The following is a 17,946-nucleotide window of genomic DNA, read 5'->3' as shown; positions in this document are numbered from 1 at the left end:
ATAGTTTTGTCTGTTTATATATATATATATATATATATATATATATATATATATATATATATATATATATATATATATATATATATATATATATATGTTTATATATATATATATATATATATATATATATATATATATATATATATATATATATATATATATATATATATATATATATATATATTTACAATTATTATTATTTTTACAAATGTGTCAAGCCTCAAGTATGTGGGTGTAAGCCATTCTACATCCATTTGCACTGGAGCTTCCTGCTATATTGTACATAAAAACCAACTAACAGCAGCTGTTTATATAATTATTGTTACAAATCAAAGCATTTATTTGCCCTTGAGGCCATGGGAGTACTCTTTATTTGTACAGCTCTTATTAGCGGACTTCTGTTACATTCTCCCTAACTTTCACTCTGGTCCGGGTCACGGCACCAACTCTCTCAATGCTCCAAACAAGATTTTAACAACAGTTTTCCAATGTTGGCTACAATGCATACTAAGATGCTGGAGACCACTATGTTTAAATGTACACTTTCAGAAATAAAGATACAAAAGCTGTCACTGAGGTGGTACCTTTTTCAAAGGAATACTATTGTTCCTTACAGGGGCACATATGTACTTTATAGGTACAAATGTACAAATGTGTACCTCATAGTACAATCAAAAAATAAAAGTGTACCCTAATGGTACAAAATTATACTTTTAAGGTACTAAAGTGCATTTTTAAAGTATAAAAGTGTACCCTTTGAAAAGGTACCACCCCAGTGACAGGTTTTGAACCTTTTTTTCTGAAAGTGTAGTTGCTAGTTTGCCTATTGAGGCCAGGGAAGGGAGTGTTACTTTCCTCCCATCCACCATTTCCATTTCTTGGCTCTGAAACAGGATTCAATCAGGTGTTTCTGGCATGGGAGAGAAACTAGTTGGAACACTAGTAAGGATGCTAAAGTCCACAGTCAACATCTCTTGAGATATGAGTAAGGAATATTCACACTTCTCTTAAAACCTGTGTAAATTTCACCACCATCTGTGTCATTTATTAGAAGCAGGTGTGCTAACAACTATTCCAAAGGCCACAGCGTCTAGTTTTCAAGTATATATCGCTGCTGTCTGGAGACCTCTAAATGGGAGGGACTTAGGCTACAAGAACAGTAGGTTGGGTTACGCTAGAAGGATGACATCTCTGGGTGCTGAGAATGTGCACATAAATAAAAAACTCATTGCTGTAAAGCACAGGTGTCAAATCCAGTTTCTGGAGGGCCACAGCTCTGCATGGATAGGTGTAGACAATAATAAAGCACAATAGGCTGGACTCCCTGTCATGTACAAGGCCTTAATTTGGTCAATCAAAAGCTCGAGGAAGTTTGTGCAGCCTACTTGATACTCAGGTCCCACCTATTTGCGACTGCTCTAAACTCTGTTAATACTTAACTCCAGGTTTAAGAAGTTAGATTGACTCTTCAAGCCACAGGAGTGTGATTTTGTAACTAACTGGCCTCTGTTACAAACTCCCCCCTAAATCTCACATTTGTACAACTTCTTCTAGCTCTCTTGCACAAGCGCTGCATCCAAAATAGCATACTTCCCTAGCATATGAAACAGTATGTTAACAGAAAAGGGTGTCCAAATTCATCGTATGTGAAAAACAGTAGCCTGTAGGCAAGTACCCAAATGACCAACTAACTCCAGTGAGATTTTGAAGAGTGCATGCAATGGATGCTTTACTATCCCATGTAGTAAAGCCCTGGGACACTGATGTTGCATAAGAGCATCCTCATTGGGGGAAAAAAACTGCATTACATTATAGATAAATAATTGGATTGTGACACAGTGGTTAGCACTGTCGGCTCAAAGCAAGAAGGTAGCTGGTTTGAGTCCCAGCTGGACCAGTTGGCATTTTTGTGTGAATGTTCATGTGTTTGCATTGGTTAAATGATAGGGTATATGGGTTTTTCCCAGTACTGGGTAGAGATTGAAAGGGCATTCGCTGCTTAAAACATAAGCTGGAATATTTGGTGGTTCATTTCGCTGTGGCCACTCTGATAATTAAGAGACTAACCTGAAGGAAAATGTATAATAATTGGATCTACCAGCAACATTGATCAACCATTGGAAACAGTTTGCATCAATGCTCCCTGATTTTCAATTTGCATTGTGGGAGTTTTCAGGGAGCAAATGTTCCAGCGCACTTGAAGGATTTTAAAAAGGCTGACTCCCTGATCAGTGCCCTGACTGCTTAATAGATAGATGTAGTACCTACTTGGACTGCATGCAATATTGCACAAGCAGAAGTGCTAATAAGGACAATCATGTTCACCATGCATATTCAGAGTCCTTCCAAAATAGTTACTACAAAGGGAACTTCAGGATAAATGTTTATGTCACATTCCGATCCCATGTTTCTTTGCATATATTAAATTAGTGTTGCAGATGACACCAAAGTCCCATTCATCCCTTAATCAAAGCTCTTACTCTGGAAGGTAATCACTGCAGGAATCAGGACATAGAGGTAAACCCTTAAGAACGAAACTGACAAAATAAAGAAGTTCACACATGAGCGAGGGTGTGTTCAGTTTTGGTGTTTTGCAGGATGTGTGTATGTTTTTTATTTCATATGTTTTTTTTTTTGTCATTCACTCACCAGGAGGGGCTGCATCCTGTCACACACCTCAGAGTAACGGCTGACCTGGAACCTATTGCAAATGATCGTAAGGGGCCATGAGTAAGACCAGTTATGAGTTCAGTCTGTTTGTAGGCGTATATATGCGTGTGTACAGCCTGTGGTGAAACAGCATTGCAACTTCTTCTTGTCTCACCTACAGGGTTGAGAGAGTTTGAGGAAGTGATCTGTGCTCAGTGCTCACAGTCCGCTTCCCTTCACTAAACCTTCACAGCTCTTGTGCTGTAGAGTCTGCTGGTCATGGGAAGGTGCTGAGAAACCGTAGGATTGTCAAAAATCTCATCGGCAGAAGAAACACAAAACGAAGTAGAAACAAGCAGCAGCAGCAGCACAATGGTAAAGTGGCAGAAGTTTTATTTTCTCATTGATTATGTTGATTAAATTGCAGTCATTTTTTGTGTCACCCTTTAATATGCCAGTAACTGAGTGAAAAAGGTTTTTCTCATACACAACTGCTTATTCTGATCGTCCTTTGAAGAGTTTTCTTCTGTATAAAGTCTAAATGGTTGAAGCAACTCGGTGTAGTATGTGTGAAACTTACTGAAAAGGAAGCTTAAATCATCACTAACAATTCCTCATATTGGAATCTGATCAACCTCTTAGTTTAATCCAGTTAAGCTCTTAGTTTATTGTGAATTTATTAGCACACTGGTTATCAATCAAAGGTTGCTGTACCATGAGTCAGATGCTCAGGTGTCCTCTGCTGAGGGGAATGTGAGGCTTTCATGATGTCAGGGGTGGCAGGAAAGCAGTTTGATGCTGGGGCGGTGACTTTCTTGACTCTGTGCGGCGAGAGATTTACAGAGGATTCTTTCGCAACGGCACCCAGAGGTGGGAGGGGAGGAGTGGGGAAGTATGTCAGAGGGGACTTGCGGTTCCTGCCTCGATACTTCCTCACTGCTACTGCTGCTCTCTGAAGCCTTGCATTTTTCTCAGTCAGCTCTAAAAGATCCAGGATACTGTTCAACCAACAGGAACCACTTATATAAAGGAACCACTTATTTGTATTGTTGGTCACCAACAATACAAATTCTGTCATTAATAATTACTTTGTTGTTATAATAATGTATGGCTTGTGTTTTTCTGTGGAATATAAAAGAAGATATTTTCTAGAAGGGACTCTCTGAAACTCTCAAGCAAGTGACTTTCATTGTATAGACAAATATAACTCAGTTTTCATAAGAGTTTTTTTGGGTGTTTACAAGATCGCAGGTTTACGTTTAGTATTGCACTCTTAAAACTAATAGGTTGTTTAAATTCAGATTTTGGTTACACGTGGACAACACAAAATATCGGGATTTTTTTACATTTTAACCCAAAAATTGGGTTTTGTCTATACATATTTGGTTTTTGAGACCACCCAGCAAGTTTTAAAGTGTGGTTGTAAAGTGGGAAGCTAGTGATGAGGCCATTCCGAAATAAGTATTTTTAACTATATGTTTTAATAGCTTCTGACCATAAAATGAAAATACCTGTATATGTTAAACTCAAAAGATACTCTTTCGGTATTTATTTATTTTTTTAAATAAATCACAATGACCTGCTTAGCCAGTTTTCTGAATATGATTGTGGATATGAATATGGCATGCCACAGTCAAGTATTTTCTCCTTTTTTGGTTCTTGCCATCTAGCTGTCTAAGCGGAACATAAGTGATGTCATCCTTAAATATGCTGAAGAATAAAATATTCTCTAATGAGATAAAAAAAACACCAATTCAATTCAGTTTATGCTTATTTCTATAGCTCTTTTACAATGTGGATTGTGTCAATGTAGCTTGACACAGTTTTAGAGTTACCTAAACCCAATGAATATTATATGTACTGAAAAAACTTGTCCTTTTGTGTTTCACAGAAGAAGGTTATTTGTACATGTTTGTGAACTGCTTATCACACCTGCTAATAGATGTCATCATTTTATCTTGCCTCATCTCATTAGGTCATGTTATCTTGTACAATGTCTTGATATTTCTGATTGACACACAATGCCAGTTTTTGAACATGAAGATGAATGCATTTTCCACTGTTTTAGTTCTATAAGAGGAACAGTAGTGACGCTACACCAAAGTAGACCTTTGAAGAATGATTCATACATTTTTGACTTTTAATGGGACTCTAATCTTAATTAAATGCAGGTTGATTCATGGAAATGAAATCAAAAACACAATTGAGCAAAGCTGTGATTGTAATGCACATCTGGTCAGGGAAGCACAGTTCTGTGATCAGTAGTTAATCTACTTTTAAGAGGACAGAGGGCGCTTTCATACAAAAAACAAACACTCATGAAGAAGACACTTAAAAAATCTGTTTCTTAATATGCGTTTTTCAGCTATCTTGCGTCCTCATGTTTTCGTGTAACGTCATCATCAACTGCTAAAGTTCAGTTTCAAAACCTAAGTCCGCAAAAACGTAGGATGCCTGAAAGTTCCTGGATGTGTTCTTGATATCAAGGACGCATCGATGCAGACTTGAGCACTAAACTCGCTCTAGAAGTACCAGAAGTCAGTGCGACTGGAATTGGGAAGCGCAGCATTTTATATATTTAATATAAGTTTAGAGATGTGAATTATTTGTCTCAGGACTTTCCCTAGATGAAACTGTGAAAGTAAACATTAACATGAGAATCGTTTAAAAGGCTTAAACACATTAAGGGTTTTTATTTGCTAAAATTCATATTAAAATCTGTTTAATTTGTATTGTGCAACGTATATTTGTAAAGTCTATATGCATAGTGTATATTGTGTTTAAATCATTATATGAATTCTGTAATGTTTACATAATTTTCAGTTAATAATGCGAGAAGGTCATGTGACCATCAGGAAGAACGCAGCATCTCATTTCTCACAGGATGCGTTCTGTGTTCTCTTGGTCTCCTGAGCTCGTTCTTTTAGTTTCCGATTGAGTTCGTTCTTCCTGACTTATTAACCAATATGACTATGGAATCATCTCACAGGAGTTGTTTCAAACACTCAACTAAAGTTTAAAGTGACTTTAAAACATAGTAATTTCACATGCAACATTTACTACACAGAGCTATAGTTCATTGTTGAAAAGCTAAACAAACAGCTGTCATTATCACAGAACGATTATCTCAGTGTCATTATTGTCAGAGTTTGAAATCGATTTTGCTTTGTTTGTCAGTGACTCTGTGTTGTAAATGCTGCTCCATCTGAAAGCATGTGACTTATGATTTAAATTACTTTTGTAAACATAACAACGCAACAGGTGAAATCTGTACTTATACAGTTAAGGTTAGCACTCCTGAATTATTTGCAATTTTTTCCCAATTTTGGTTTAATTGTCATCCTAAACATTTCTAAACATAATAGTTACACATTACACATAATAGTTAAACATAGCTAACTTCTAATAACTGATTTCTTTTATCTTTGCTATGATGACAGTACATAATATTTTACTAAATATTTTTCAATATACTGTACTAGCACTCTGCTTGAAGTGACATTTGAAGGCAAGTATTGGTTCAGGAGGCTAATTATATTGACCTTAAAATAGTTTAAATGCTTTTGTTCTAGCCAAAATAAAACAAATAAGACTTTCTACAGAAGAAAGATATGATAGTAAATACTGTGAAAATGACCTTGCTCTGTTAAACGTCATTTAGAAAATATTTAAAAAAGAAAACCAAACTCAAAGCAGAACCAAAAATTTTAGGTTTAACTATATCTGTCAAGGTTGTCATGTGTAGTGCACTGAATTAAATTTCTTCTTCCCTTATTTATTAAAAAAATAACTATCAGAATCACTCATTTCCGAATGACTCACTATGCATTTGCAATTTCAATGTTGAGTGGATGATGCCAAGGCTTTTAAATGCTTATTTTTCACTCTGCTCAAGCTATTTTCAGGCATTTTCCACTTTAATTGTCTAGTTCATGTTGCAATGAGGAACAAAAGTGATGTCATTCCATGATATAGTCATTTCAGCACAATAAGCAACAAGCATAGCTTTATTCTCAAGCTAATGAAGAGTAATCAGAACAGCATTTCACAGTTTCATATTAGCACGATACATCAAAAGTAAAGATCTATATCATTGTTCACCTCAAAATTCAAATTAAAAAAATGAAGATAAGAGTCTTCGATATATTCTGTATGGTCTCTTTCATGATTTTGATATTATTATATGTACAGTGCCTATGGAAAATCGTCACCTTTGAATTAATTAATGTGTTTGTCTTACAGCCTGAAATCAAATCACATTCCAAATAACATTTACAGCCTTTTAATATGTTCTCTTCTCTTAACCAGTGCCTTTCTACAACTTTATGCCGAAGGTCTTTTGAATGCAGGATGTAATGTGAGTGAAGTTATCCAGATAGCATAAGAATGTGGGACACTTTAGGCAGTTATGTGCACTGGTGGTATTCCTTTGGCCCAAACAAAATGAATGTGAGCCTGAAGTGGCCCAACTGTACAATAGCAAAGTGGGGCCAAAGATTCAAATTCATATATGGGCCATTTAAGGCAAAAATTTGGCACCTGTGGCAAAATGTAATCTGCATGTGAGCCCAATGTGGAAAATGATCAATTTCGCCCAAATGACTGAGAACAAATGTGGGCCACAGTTGGCAAAATAGTGGCAATATAAATAACAATGCAATAATCAAGCCGAGAGAAAATAAAAGCATCAATTAATTTCTTAGCATCATTAAAAGATAGGAAAAAACTAATTCTGGCAATATTTCTCAAATGATAAACACATGTTTTTGTAACTTGATTAATATAAAATTTAAAATTAAGATCACAATCGAAAATATACTTAGTTACTTTTTATGGTAAGTAATGGGTTATGTTACTTTTGAGTTACTTTTAAGTTACTTTTTATTTCTTGGCTGAGGCTTGCAATTAACAACGCACTGTATAACCTACATTTACCTTTTAAAAAACACATTACAGGAAAATATTTTAGGATAATATTATCTGACAACTTCCTAATTCCAGAGCTATACATGTCAAACAGTATTCATTCATTCATTTTCTTGTCGGCTTAGTCCCTTTATTAATCCGGGGTCGCCACAGCGGAATGAACCGCCAACTTATCACACACACTATGGACAATTTAGCCTACCCAATTCACCTGTACCGCATGTCTTTGGAGTGTGGGGGAAACTGGAGCACCCGGAGGAAACCCACGCGAATGCAGGGAGAACATGCAAACTCCACACAGAAACGCCAACTGAGCCGAGGCTTGAACCAGCGACCCAGGCGAACGTGCTACCCACTGTGCCACTGCGTCACCCTCAAACAGTATAAATAGATTTATAAAAGTTTAAAGCGATGTGTTTGCTACTTTTGTACCATTTGTCTTAAGTAAAATCACCGTCCATTGAGATAAATCACCTTTTCCTTTTCTTCGATGGGTTAGGAACTCATTCTCTTGCTGACTGCATGACTCATTGTGACTACTTTTATTTTAATTCAGCAATTTATTTATTAAAAGCTAATTAATTAAACTAAAACTTGTATTACATTTTCAAAAAAGTAACTCAAATATTTTTACTTATTTTTTTTAAAGTAAGGAGTTCCTTTACTTGTTACTTAGAACAAGTAAGTTGTAATGCGTTACCCCCAACACTGATGATTTTCTATAGGCACTGTACACAAACAAGCAGTATTGTTTTGCAGATGATGCTGAGAGTTAAGATTAAGATTATGAGCTAGTAGTGACGTTTAACCTTTCATTAGGATGTAATTCAGCAAAAATGACACAGATACACAGCTGGTTTTAACTTCCTAACATCTGCTGCCTGTTGCTTGGTAACTGTCTGTGGCTTCCTGTCCTAATAACCACAGACAGCCATCCTAGTTCAGTCACCTAGTTCATATAATGAATATTTATTTTTAATGTTATTTTGGACTTGTTATATTCACCCATATAGCCTATATGAACGGTGTTAACTATATTCATCTATGTGTAAACTGAGTTTTGAAATGATCAATTTGCCAACCAGGCAAAAAAAAAAAAAAAACAATAAACAAAAAAATTAAACACTGTAAGTAATAAACTCACTAGTTAGTGAGAAGCTTTATTTAGCAAACAAATATTAATTATGTTTGATAAATGATATTTTTATGCTGGTTTGGTTTAAAAATAAATAATTTACAACGCTAGATCAGGAAATAGGAAGTCATTTAATTTATAAGGCCTTATTCATTCATTCATTCATTCATTCACTTTTCTTCAGCTGAGTCTCTATTTCAGAGGTCGCAAAATTCCGTCAACAATTCCAGCATATGTTTTACGCCCTTGTAGCCACAACCTAGAACTGGGAAACATCCATACACACTCACTCACACATACACTATGGCCAATTTAGTTTATTTAATTCACCTACACTGCATGTTTTTGGACTGTGGGAAAACCAGAACACCCGGAGGAAACCCACACCAACATGGGGAGAACATCCAAACTCGGGCGGGACTCAAACCTGCGACCTTCTTGCTGTGAGGTGACAGTGCTAACCACTAAGCCACCATGCTGCCCCTATAAAGCCTTGTTTATTTGTAACTTTAGAACAATAAAAAGTATTTTATTGTTAGTTTTTATTTTCATTTTGTTTGGCTGGTCAGCTAGTACAAATGTAGTGGGAAGAATTTGAATTGTATCTGTTTTATTCATTTACATTCATCCCCATCACTTGAAGGTTATCTTTCTATGCTATTTTACCAGAATATGTTTATATTATGGGACTAGATTATAAGTCCAGTTTTTGTCTGCCTCGAATTGAATTCACAAAAGGGATTTTAGACGCATAGAAAGCATATTACATTTATGTATCTACTTTTGTTTTTAATTTATTGTGTGAAAATGAGATATCAAATTATAAATTAAATAATAATCTTTTACACTGCGTAAAAAAATATACTGGATTAGTTGATGGTTCATTCCGCTGTGGCGACCCCTGATTAATAAAGGGACTACGCCGAAAAGAAAATTAATGAATGAATAAGCATGAAAGTTAAGTCAAGTCTATTTTTATTTCTATGCACTTAATAGAATGCTAGTTTATTAGAGAAAGCAGGCAATACTCAATAAATGGGTATGAAGTTTTGTCATTGTTATGTTTAGTTCGTAAGGCACACTCAGCTCCACAAATGCTGATTATGAAGTTAAATATTAAACTGATTAACTAAACACAATTTAGTGGTAAAACTTTGCAAAAACTAACTAATTATTAGTTTATTCATTAATTTACTTTCAAGCAGCATGGTGGCACAGCACAATCACCTCACATTAAGAAGGTTGCTGGTTCGAGCACCAGCTGGGTCAGTTTCTGTGTGGAGTTTGCATGTTCTCCCTGTGTTTGCGTGGGTTTCCCCTGGGTGCTCCGGTTTTCCCCACTAGTCCAAAGACATGCGGTACAGGTGAATTGGGTAAGCTAAATTGTCTGTAGTGTGTGTGTGTGAATGAGTGTGTATGGAGGTTTCCCAGTGTCGGTTGCAGCTGGAAGGGCATTTGCTACATAAACCATATACTGGATAAGTTGGCAGTTCATTCATAGGCCGAAAAGAAAATGAATGAATATTATACCTTCTGCTTAGTCCTTTATTCATCTGGGTTTGCCACATCGGAATGAACCATCAACTATTTCAGCATATGTTTTACACAGTGGATGCCCTTCTAGTCACAACACAGTACTGGAAAACTCACATACACTCTCACAAACACACACTCATACACTACGGCCAATTTAGTTTAATGAATTCACCTATACCTCATGTCTTTGGACTTGCGAGGGAAACGGAGCACCCCAGAGGAAACCCATGTGAACATAGGAAGAACATGCAAACCACACAGATATGCCAACTGGTCGAGTCAGGACTCGAACCAGCACCTTCCTTGCTGTAAGGCGACAGTGCTAATTACCATGCCGCATAACAAATTAATTAAATAGTTAATAAAGTCCTTACATTTTGCTCATGAACAATAAAAAAATACTTAACACATTTGAATGTAAGATGCAAAATTAAAGCTGGATTACAGTTTCTTTGTTTTGTGCCTAAAAACCCCTCTTTTGTTTTGTCTTAACCCATTTACATTTTGTATTGTCTCGTGTAAATTTTTGTAAATATGTAAATGTTATTTACTCTAGTATTAAGTTTGAGTGACCTCATTACCCAATTACCATCTTTATGTTGCTTGGCGAACATTATATTGTACTCTTATTAAAGGTAGCATGTACCCTTATTTTTAACAGTATTAACTGACAACTGTCACATAATTTTTATGGTAATAAAAGCAGCGATCTTTGTGTCATTTAGTCACAGATCAAATGTTTTTTGTCTCTCAAGGCACTTTTTGACTTCTACTTAGTTTATACACATGAAAATGACAAAACTTTGGCAGTTAATTTCTTTATGAATTGATCTAAGATAATAGTAATTTAATTTGAACAAATAAAGCAATCATAATTAAGGCAGCCTGTATTATTTTAAATGATTTTCTTCATATTCAGTGTTGGGAAGGTTAGTTTGGAAATGTAATAGATTACAGATAACAAATTACCATATTCAAAATGTAGTAAGTAGTGTATGTGTTCGATTACTTTATAAAAGTAAAGTAACTGATTACACCTGATTACTTTTTGATTACTTTTAGGTTTCTAATGGATATTTTCAACTAAATCATTTTCAGGTGTTAACACACTGAGCAGGTGTAACCTTACCATAGCTGTGGTTACTCTTAGAATCTCAGCATCTCTCATCACTTGAATTAAGATTATATTATTTAATTTTAAAGTACAGCCACCACAAAACCAGACCTTATAACAAAAAACTGATGTTACAAAATAAAATTGTTGTTAGTTGTGCAGGGTGATTTTTGTGGCATTTGCCATAAAATTACATCTAAGCTATTTTGTTATTTTAATTTTTAAATCGAAGCAACCTAAATGCAAGTCAATCACGTCTTAGTGATCAATAAAACTGTCAATATAACATATAAGGCAGAATTGTTCAGTTCAATTATTTACTGTAAATAATATGCTGTATCAAATAGAAACTAATTATAGTATATTACAGCAAAAACAAAGAATCCTCAAACTGGAAAACCAATCAAAAGCATCAGAATAGCAGCTCTTTATTAAATGGCCTTAGCAGAAGGCATCGTGCATATCAAAAACAGGCAAAGCAACAGATTTAGATTATTCAACATATTCGGATGTAACCCTATTTGGAATCTTTAACATTTTCAAAAGTAACTGTAATTTAATTACATATTTTTTCTGTACTGTAACTAATTACTGTTACTTTTATTTTGTAAATAAATTACGTAACACTGTTACATTTAACTAGTTAACACTGATCATATTTTACTATATTCATTTTTTTTTGCCACTCCACACTGCTTTAATTAGCGTATACTTTTACTCACGATTTCAACTTTCTTTTTGGTAAAGATTGTGTACACCTTGGTTCAGCTTTTATCTCCTCTTCTTCTCTATCTGCAACAAGCAATGGTTATATGATGGTAAATGCTTCAGCAACAGGGAAGAAGACTAAAGAGGAACTGATGCTGTAAGTCTCTGTTCGCTCTGTATGTTGTATGTTTTCCAAAGTCAGCATTTCACTTGATTCAGTATGTTTTTAAACAATTTTGTGTGATGTATATTTAGAAACAAAAGCGTGACATGCTGCCTTATTAGTGATCAGAAAATAGTGTCCAGTATTAAAATTAGCTGTTTATAATTCTGGGTAAACTGTCATTTAACATCAATTTTGCTAAATTGTTTATGGCAATAATTACAATACACTTTAAAAAGAAGCATTATGCTGTAAATGGGATGTTTAAAAATGTTATTGGTCGACCTTTTCAGCTAATAAAAGGAAAGGCTGTGTTCAAAACGAGCATATATTATTGTGTTGGTATAGGCCTATTTATTTTGTTCTGTCTAATTTTCCATACAAATTGTCCATATATGGTCTACTACAATTGTATTATCATTATTACATCATTCTCACTTACAAATTCTTTCCCTTGGTTTGCATTTTGCCAGGGTTGTGCAATATTTGCAGTTTTATGTGAATTTAGACATACTTATTTTGTCATATACTTACTTAACATAACTCATTAATGTTACTTTGTTAATAGTTTTTGTTTCATTCCATAAAGGTCTGACAAATATATATACATATATACAGTTGAAGTCAGAATTATTAGCACCCCATTGATTTTTTTTCTCTTTTCTAATTATTCCCTAAATGATGTTTAACAGAGCAAGGACATTTTCACAGTATTTCTGATAGTATTCTTTCTTCTGGAAATAGTCTTATTTGTTTTAAGCCAGATAGAATCAAAGCAGTTTTTAATTTTTCAAAACCATTTTGGGGTCAAAATTTTTGGCCCCCTTAAGCTATATTTTTTTCCGTTAGTCTACACCACAGAACAAACCATCGTTATATAATAATTGCCTATTATGTTTAGAAATGTGTTGAAAAAAAATCTTCTCTCCTTTAAACAGAAATTGGAGAAAAAATAAACAGGGACTAATAATTCAGGGGGGCTAATAATTTTGACTTTAACTGTATATTTATATATATATTTGTTTTTATTTAGACCATTTCCCCCATAGAAAAGTATACACCTAAATATCTAATAATGTTATTAGTCAACCTTTTCGACTACTAAAAATAAAGACTTTGTTCAAAATAGTGTATGTTCTTGTAGGTAGTCCTACTTATTTTGTAAAACTACGGACCTAATCATAACAATCCATCTAAATATTTATTATTATTATTATTATTATTATTATTATTATTTAAAGATTTATTTATCTGATTTTATGAAATTTAAACAAGCAAGAGTAAAAGAGAAAATAACAGTATAAATAAAACATAAACAGCACAAAATTTATTAAAAACATAATAAATAGACCACACTATAACCCACATATTGTACAACACAAATATATGGTGTGCATAGTAACTATGACACATTAAGCATATAAACAGGTCAGTACTGAAATTTGAGTTTGACAACATGGTTTATTTAAGATAAAAAAGAAAATAACATTTTAAAAGAGAGAGAGAAGGGAAAAATATATATTAAAGCGATAAATAGACTGGGGGGGGGGGGGGTGGCATGTTCTTTTAATGTTCGGTTTTACTTGTTTACTTGGTTGTATGCTTGTGCTATATCAGCAGTAGTACTCATCTGGGAGGTGCAGACTAAAAGTGAAGATGGGCATCCATTCAGTCTGCAGTAACTGCTTTCAGTCTCTACATAAAACCTTCAGCAAAACACTATTTATAAATCTATTCATCTATATGCTTTAACTGTCTTCCTTACAATAACATTTGCAAGTTCTCTGTGTATTTATTGACCATTTAGTGTAGACCTGGACAGACTGTTGTACATTTAGTTTATTAAATACAGTTTTAAAAGCTTGTAAAAATTATTTTTAAAGAAAAGTTATATTGAAAAAAATAACATTCCTAAAGTATGTGACATAAGAAATAAATAATTATACTTTTTTTGATTAGGCAAGTAAAAAGTCTTAGGGCCCTATTCATACACCCAGCGCAATAAGTCGCAAGAGTTATATTTGCTTTTTTTCAGACCAGAGCAACCCTAATTTTCACGCTTTGCACATCGTTGTTCAAATAGTAAATCCTTTTTAAAATCGGGCTTTTTTCAGTTTATTCAGAACAATTTGCATCTGTACAATGTTATTATTAGTATTATTTATTATATGCATATTCATATTTGTTTTAATAAAAACAAGTTTAAATATGTCCACCTGTCAGGTTTTGGAGACATATGCATCAGTTTGATGATCATAAGAATAAGATGTGTGTTTGGATATAACCACACTTCATTATTATTGTTCATTTATTCATTTGCTGGAAATTAGAACTGAATTCAAAAATAGTTTTGAAACAAATCGTTGTGCTTAACAAATGAAATTAAATAAGTATAGGCTCATGAATGTCTTCAGTGGAGTGCGTAAAACATTGTTTCCTTATTCACGAAAGTAAAGGAGTAAAATTAAAGTAAAGAGAAAGTAAAGAGGCAGATTGATTTTACCAAGGGGCAAAGATTGAGATAATGAAAATTATGCAGTTAGATCTATCTTTTACTCCCCTGTTATTCTTGCTTGAATGGATACCCCAGGATGTATATGATAAAAACCAGAGATATTTACTACATGTATTTTTACTAAGTGCAAGAAAGACTATAACAATAATTTGGATAAAGCCACATCCTCCAACAAAAGCATATTGAATAGAAAAACCTGAATCAATATATAGAAAGGAATATATGACGGCTCAACTTCAATTCAAATTGGATATTTTAAGACAAAGATGGGCACCTATTACTATGTATCTAAGCATGGCAACAGGACATAGTATTCCCAGCTGTGTCCTTTGAAATTTAAAATTTGATGTGTGTGTCTTTTTGTAATTTGTTTTAATTTACTGGTAGTGTTGCTTGTTGTTATTATTTTTTATTATTAGATTTTTTAATAACTGCTGCTGTCACTGTTTAGTTCTGTAAAATGTTTTAATGTAAAAAATAAATAAAATAAAGAGGCTGAATCGAGGAGGCTCGTTCTTTATCCTCGCGCTGGAGATAGTCTGTTTAACTGTTTTCTCGCTAGGGAAGCATTCAGTTTTTCCCCTTACAAAGTCCGCCATGTAAAAATGCATCATGATGGGATGCAGCTGACCCTTAAAAGGAATCAAAGATGAAACTTTAATCGGTTTAATGCATGTTATGCTCAAAACGCACCCAAATCTCATTAAGAGAATAAGCACAACCCTGTTAGACCATGCGCCGCGACTCAAAGCATATTATTTAATCCTTTAAATAACAAAAGGGGATTCAGACACATCCTTAATACTTTTGCGCCATGTGCTTTAGACTTTGCGACTAGATTGTTACAATAGAGCCCTTAGTGTTTTGCCCTGTATAAGGGTCATAAGGGTCTTAAAGAGGTTTTCAAAAGTCCTAAAACCCTTGACTTGGTAAAGTGTTAAAGTTCAAATCCTTGAACTATCAGCTCATATTCTCTCTTTATTTCTGTCTTGTCTCCTTTAGGGCAGTAAATATCACTGGCAGAGTCAGAATGTCAAGCAGAGCGGTGTTGACGACATGGTGCTGCTCTCCAAGATCACTGAAGATGCCATTGTGGAAAACCTTAAAAAGAGATTCTTGGACGACTACATCTTCGTATCCTTAATCTCTGAGCAGTTAAGCATGCCTCTTGTCTGATCTGTCTGCACAGTTTGTGGGGGTGGTGTTGCTATTGTTGTTGCTTATTTTGAAGACTTGTACCGTGTGGTCATTCACAGAAGGTCGATCAGAAGTTTTATCTTCCTCTTTTGTTTGTGTGTGTGTCTCAACAGATCTGCACATGCTCACTTCCTGATTTTATAACACTTAGTTTACACTTGTTTGTTGGTACTTTAAGTTTTTTTTTCTCAGTCCAGATTGCATTTCAATGGGAAAATACTGATCTACATACTGTCTGTGAATTTTAGTTGTAGGAGTAGTAGTAGTAGTACAATGTAAAAAATGCTGGGTTCCACACAATCATGCCATTCCAATGCAAATCAATTAAATTTACCTAATCTTCTTACAATTTTAAGTTGATTGAACATAAAACATTAAGCTGTCCTCTTTTTAAAACTATAGAATTGTGTTGTTTCAGCTCCTTTTAAATAAGTAGCTAGAACAAGCAACAAAATATATATGTTTTAAATTTGTACTTGATCTTACCTTATAAGGAAATTCTGTTACAGTGGGTTTCAACATATGTTTCACATAGAAAAGCAATACTACACATCAGCCACTCATATTTGTACACATGTACAACGATACACATGTCTTTTATGGATTTTATTGACTATAATAAAGAAATTTTTATATTTTTAATGAATGTACAGTCCAATTATATTAGAACACTGCAAAATGTATGTCTTACAGTTTTTTTATTGTAATCCAGTATGAAAATAAAAACATTATTATGTTAGAATATATTTACGAAATGACACATATTATAAGCAATTATGCACAGCTCTACCCAAAGGAAGTGTAAGTTTGTTGTAAATAAATAAGGGTGTTTTATGCTTTTGCACAATGCTGGGAATAAATTAGACTTGCTAAGAGTAAAAATGTGAAACCGACAAATTCAGTGTCTTGTACTCACTAAATGAGTACCTCCCTAAATGCAGTGATTTCTACTTTACTGTAGTTTTTAAATGGCTGTGCAAACAGGATATATAGTGCTGTCTTGAGCATTTTCAGGAAGTGTCGCCAAATTTGTTTGCATTGGAAAAAAATTTACAAAGTAAACTGTCATAATGAAAACATGACAAAGCTATTTGACTGTCTTGTTCATAAACAATGGTGTCAGGACTTTTCATCTTGATGACACTGACACTTTCATTGACATTAATACTTGCTTTTGAGGAATGAGCTATCCATTTTAAACAAGTGACACACTTTTACAGGTTATCAACTAGGTTTTGCAGGTTGTACTAATTGTTTAAAGAAATGCATTAACTGTTGTGCAAATGTAAATAGTGTTGTGAGAAATACACCAAAGCGACTGAGAAAAAAATGTAAATACTTCACCATTTCAGTAATGTGACATGATTTGAACTGAAACGAACAGAATTTAAATTTAATTGAAGTAGATTGTTTAAATATCCTTAACTGTGGACATTGAAGACTTATATTGGGCCTGTGTTGATATCGGTGAATCCCTTCAAACAGATGCCATACTTCACTGACCGGGAGATTGAACTCTACCAGGGAGCTGTGAGTCAAATACACTGAACACCTGCCAATCAGTTAGCATTTGTATCATGCATTTTACTTTAGTATATCAGTTCTAACATTTTCCCCCTCTCTCTGCTTTCTTCTTAGGCCCAATATGAAAATCCACCACACATTTACGCTCTGACAGACAACATGTACAGGAACATGATGATTGACAGTGAAAATCAGTGTGTCATTATCAGGTTTGTGATGCTCGTGTGATTTGCGCCAAACACGGATTTGGTGCTCTTCCTCTTCCTGTTATGTGGCACATTCGAAACCCAAACCCACATTTACATGAAAGCCACACTTCCAGGTTACCTATGAATGTTCCAAAATAAATCTGCCAGAGATCAACTTTTTCCTTTCCTTTTGTAGACTTTTTTTTGTATGCATTTTTACTTCACAGATCTTTACAACATTTAACATCTAGATAAATGCTTCATGATCATCAAGAGGCACTATGCGGAGAT

The 17,946-nt window shown here is 34.2% G+C and overlaps 1 protein-coding gene across 1 annotated transcript in view; it reads left to right on the top strand.

The window, feature by feature from the left end:
* The first annotated feature begins 3,006 nt into the window (after nucleotides 1-3,006).
* myo1f (myosin IF) overlaps nucleotides 3,007-17,946 on the top strand; it is a 41,864-nt gene continuing 26,924 nt past the window's right edge. Inside the window, exons 1-4 of the mRNA NM_001256671.2 lie at nucleotides 3,007-3,024; nucleotides 15,749-15,880; nucleotides 17,384-17,473; nucleotides 17,582-17,676. Of these exons, the coding sequence (NP_001243600.1) occupies nucleotides 3,022-3,024; nucleotides 15,749-15,880; nucleotides 17,384-17,473; nucleotides 17,582-17,676 (320 nt within the window). The 5' untranslated portion in view covers nucleotides 3,007-3,021. The remainder of the gene's footprint in view (nucleotides 3,025-15,748; nucleotides 15,881-17,383; nucleotides 17,474-17,581; nucleotides 17,677-17,946) is intronic.

The sequence above is a fragment of the Danio rerio genome, chromosome 8 (assembly GCF_049306965.1).
Source record: "Danio rerio strain Tuebingen ecotype United States chromosome 8, GRCz12tu, whole genome shotgun sequence".
Taxonomy (NCBI): Eukaryota; Metazoa; Chordata; class Actinopteri; order Cypriniformes; family Danionidae; genus Danio; species Danio rerio.
This window is presented reverse-complemented; position numbering and strand designations above follow the sequence as displayed.